At 45.4% G+C, this 3,782-nt stretch overlaps 1 protein-coding gene across 3 annotated transcripts; it reads left to right on the top strand.

Annotated features, from left to right (window-relative positions):
- The first annotated feature begins 883 nt into the window (after nt 1-883).
- Nucleotides 884-2,663, top strand: LOC115191511 (telomere length regulation protein TEL2 homolog). 3 transcript variants are annotated; one of them, XR_003877712.1, is made up of 4 exons: nt 884-1,099; nt 1,182-1,304; nt 1,522-1,658; nt 2,503-2,663. XR_003877712.1 is itself a non-coding variant. In XM_029749319.1 (3 exons), the coding sequence occupies exons 1-3, from the start codon at nt 1,142-1,144 to the stop codon at nt 2,653-2,655; spliced, it is 453 nt and encodes a 150-aa protein (XP_029605179.1). In that variant the 5' UTR covers nt 1,124-1,141; the 3' UTR covers nt 2,656-2,663. The 3 variants fall into 3 exon arrangements, 2 of the variants coding, with proteins under 2 accessions (XP_029605179.1, XP_029605178.1); XM_029749319.1 differs by lacking the exon at nt 884-1,099 and having other exon boundaries at nt 1,124-1,304; XM_029749318.1 differs by lacking the exon at nt 884-1,099 and having other exon boundaries at nt 1,124-1,304; nt 1,404-1,658.
- The last annotated feature ends 1,119 nt before the right edge of the window (nt 2,664-3,782 follow it).

Below are 3,782 nucleotides of genomic sequence, written 5' to 3'. Positions count from 1 at the left end.
CCACAGATCCTCATTTGTGTTGAAAGAGTCTGCTCATGCATTCCAGACTCACATACCCCTTGCGCTTAGCCATGTACAGTACGTCCTGTTCAGAAACCCCCTCTAGATAGGCGTAGATGTGAAAGGATTAGATAGGTATGTGGAGATATTCCCTTTTTTACTTATACCATTTTCAAATATACATAAAATATACCATTTTCAAATATACATAAAATATACCATTTTCAAATATACATAAAATATACCATTTTCAAATATACATAAAGTGAAGTGACTAAGAGGTAGGGGTTAGATCTGAACATCCAATCACAGAACCTGTGCACTCTGTTTACAGTGAGCTCCAAATGTATTGAGACAGTGACACATTCGTTGTTCTTTTGGCTCTGTACTCCAGCACTTTGAAACTATACAATGACTGTGAGGTTGAAGTGCAGACTGTCAGCTTTAATTTGAGGGTATTGTCATTTATATATTACATGTACTTTTTGTACATACTGTAGTCCCCCCCATTTTAGGGGACCAAAAGTATTGGGACAAATTCACTTATGTGTATTAAAGTAATCAAAAGTTTAGTATTTGGTCCCTGATTTAGATCAAGCTTGTGACTCTACAAACGTGTCGGGTGCATTTGCTGTTTGTTTTGGTCGTGTTTTGTGCCCAATAGAAATGAATGGTAAATAATGTATTGTGTGATTTTGGAGTCACTTTTATTAAATAAGAATGGAATATGTTTCTAAACACTTCTACATGAATGTGGAGACTACCATGTCCCATTTCTTTCTCTCGTAATGTAAGTCTTCTTTTTCCTCTAGGCCTGACCGAGGTCCAGGATCAGGAAGAACAAAAAGGCCCAGTTTGTCAACGCCCAGTTTGTCAACACCCCTGCTGCTGCTCCAATACAAGTATGAAGTGAGACAGTGAACGGATGCTGAACTGGGCAGTCATTCATTCTGTGCTATGAGTCTAGTCAATTTACCCTTGTTAGAAATGAACAAGCCTCTGTTATAGCTGAAGTCTTCAACTTCCTTCCCAGACTGATGTTTTGAGGATTCTTCTGGGCTACCTGGCTCAGGACAGAGAGAGGCCACTACTTATACAGGTGAGTGTAAAACAAAGTCTTTAGTGTTGTGATGACTACAATATGTGGATTTATGACAATGTTGTTGACTGTGTGTGTTCAGGTGCTGCGGTCGCAGTGCCAAACCTGGGCCAAACCCCTCTGGTGCAGCAGTTCTATGTGAGCCGGGCTCTGCTGCTGTGTGTGGGACTACTGAGACATCCAGAGTTACAGGAGCTACGCTCAGGTAACACCCCCAACACTACGATACAGTATTATGTCACACGATTAGAGCTGTTCACACTACTTTCTGACCTCTGGCTTGTGTTCATTGTGTTCCCTACAGAAAACGACAATGGGCGTTTTGTTATGGGTTTTGTCCATGTAGACACGCCTTGTTGGAAGTCCAGTTTCTTCTGTTTGGTGCCTAATGATCACGACCCTGGTGTACTTTCCCCTGTCAGAGCTGCTGCAGTGCATGCTGGGAAGGACGCAGAGCCACCTGGACAGCAGCGTAGTGCGTGTGAGACGCATGGGCATGGTGGTGGGGAAGTGTCTCCACTCCTGCAGGAACATCAGCGGACTCAAGCTCAAATTCGAGGTACAGTATGGCACCTTACCCAAGGTTTTGGGTGTGTCTCAATAGTCTGAAATGGCTCCCTAGCTTCTGTTCTCTGCTCATGCTGATCTAAAAGAACTTGATGGGTGAAAATAAATACCATAATGCTTCCGCATACTGTAGCACTGTTGTATTGACTCTATGTTCCTGTCCTGTCCTGTGTATGAACCAGTGATGATTCACTTACCCCTTACGATATGTCAGCTGACCAGGAGATGAGCCAAGTCCCGCCTATCTACCTCTGAGGCTGTCTGGAGGGTGGGAGGTGGACATTTAAGCTTATCAACACTCTGTTGAGGGACTGGTTAGGAAGAACACTTCCACTCACAGAGAGGTGATAGGTCACACACGACTTAGATGTTAAATATTTACATCCCCTTATCGGTTCATCATGTAAGCAAAAGGGAATATGTTCCATCGTCTATGTTCATTTACATGTGCAAATTGTCCACCGATATTCATGTGATTTCTTGGCCCTTTTGGCTGTATGAAAGTTTATTTCCCCTCAGGCACACACATTTGTTCTTTGTTATTATGAAAGTAATTTGTGTAGAATGTTTTTTTTTCCCACTCATTCACTCCATCTCTTTACATTGCATATGCATATTTGGTGGCCTGATTGCATCCAGACTATATCAAATTCCGAACAGAATGCATTTCCTGCCAGATCTGAACCTAATGTGAGCACAATATGATGTTTGTGCATCCAGGCTTAATGCACCTTGGAGTGATCGGATAACAGAAGTCGCATTTAAGTGCCGGGTGTAGATTATCCATATCCATTACTTTGAGTGTTTTACTAAATGTATTTATTTTCGTTTTGCAGGGGCGGTCAAGAAATGGAATGGCAAGGCCACAGAACATGATCTACACAGAGCTGTGGAAGATTACCTCAAGCCTGCCCCTGGTAGAGCCGGGAGTGGTGTTTACCACTGCAGCCTGCCATGGTGGTGGTGTTTACCACTGTAGCCTACCATAGGGGTGGTGTTTACCACTGTAGCCTACCATAGGGGTGGTGTTTACCACTGTAGCCTACCATAGGGGTGGTCTTTACCACTGTAGCCTACCATAGGGGTGGTGTTTACCACTGTAGCCTACCATAGGGGTGGTGTTTACCACTGTAGCCTACCATGGGGGTGGTGTTTACCACTGTAGCCTACCATGGGGGTGGTGTTTACCACTGTAGCCTACCATAGGGGTGGTCTTTACCACTGTAGCCTACCATGGGGGTGGTGTTTACCACTGTAGCCTACCATGGGGGTGGTGTTTACCACTGTAGCCTACCATGGGGGTGGTGTTTACCACTGTAGCCTACCATAGGGGTGGTGTTTACCACTGTAGCCTACCATAGGGGTGGTGTTTACCACTGTAGCCTACCATAGGGGTGGTCTTTACCACTGTAGCCTACCATGGGGGTGGTGTTTACCACTGTAGCCTACCATAGGGGTGGTGTTTACCACTGTAGCCTACCATAGGGGTGGTGTTTACCACTGTAGCCTACCATAGGGGTGGTGTTTACCACTGTAGCCTACCATGGGGGTGGTGTTTACCACTGTAGCCTACCATGGGGTGGTGTTTACCACTGTAGGCTACCATGGGGGTGGTGTTTACCACTGTAGCCTACCATGGGGGTGGTGTTTACCACTGTAGCCTACCATAGGGGTGGTGTTTAAGACTGTAGCCTACCATGGGGGTGGTGTTTACCACTGTAGCCTACCATGGGGGTGGTGTTTACCACTGTAGCCTACCATAGGGGTGGTGTTTACCACTGTAGCCTACCATAGGGGTTGTGTTTACCACTGTAGCCTACCATAGGGGTGGTGTTTACCACTGTAGCCTACCATAGGGGTGGTGTTTACCACTGTAGCCTACCATAGGGGTGGTGTTTACCACTGTAGCCTACCATAAGGGTGGTGTTTACCACTGTAGCCTACCATGGGGGTGGTGTTTAACACTGTAGCCTACCATAGGGGTGGTGTTTAACACTGTAGCCTACCATAGACCACCACGCCTTTAGCAGGCTTGGACAGTGGCATTGATCTGTTTGTCTTTGTTTGATCCATTTCATTGCTTCAGTTTTCAGTAATTGAATCCTTTGACATATTG

This window comes from Salmo trutta, chromosome 4, assembly GCF_901001165.1.
Source record: "Salmo trutta chromosome 4, fSalTru1.1, whole genome shotgun sequence".
Taxonomy (NCBI): Eukaryota; Metazoa; Chordata; class Actinopteri; order Salmoniformes; family Salmonidae; genus Salmo; species Salmo trutta.
The sequence above is the reverse complement of the archived record's forward strand: the minus strand, read 5'-3'. Positions and strand labels throughout refer to the sequence as shown.

Excerpts from the sequence above, each read along its gene's own strand:
- LOC115191511 (XM_029749318.1), top strand. The coding sequence starts at position 1,142 with ATGTGGATTTATGACAATGTTGTTGACTGTGTGTGTTCAGGTGCTGCG. Across the intron at positions 1,305-1,403 it reads GTTACAGGAGCTACGCTCAG|AAAACGACAATGGGCGTTTT; the intron begins GTAACACCCCCA and ends TGTTCCCTACAG. Across the intron at positions 1,659-2,502 it reads GACTCAAGCTCAAATTCGAG|GGGCGGTCAAGAAATGGAAT; the intron begins GTACAGTATGGC and ends TTCGTTTTGCAG.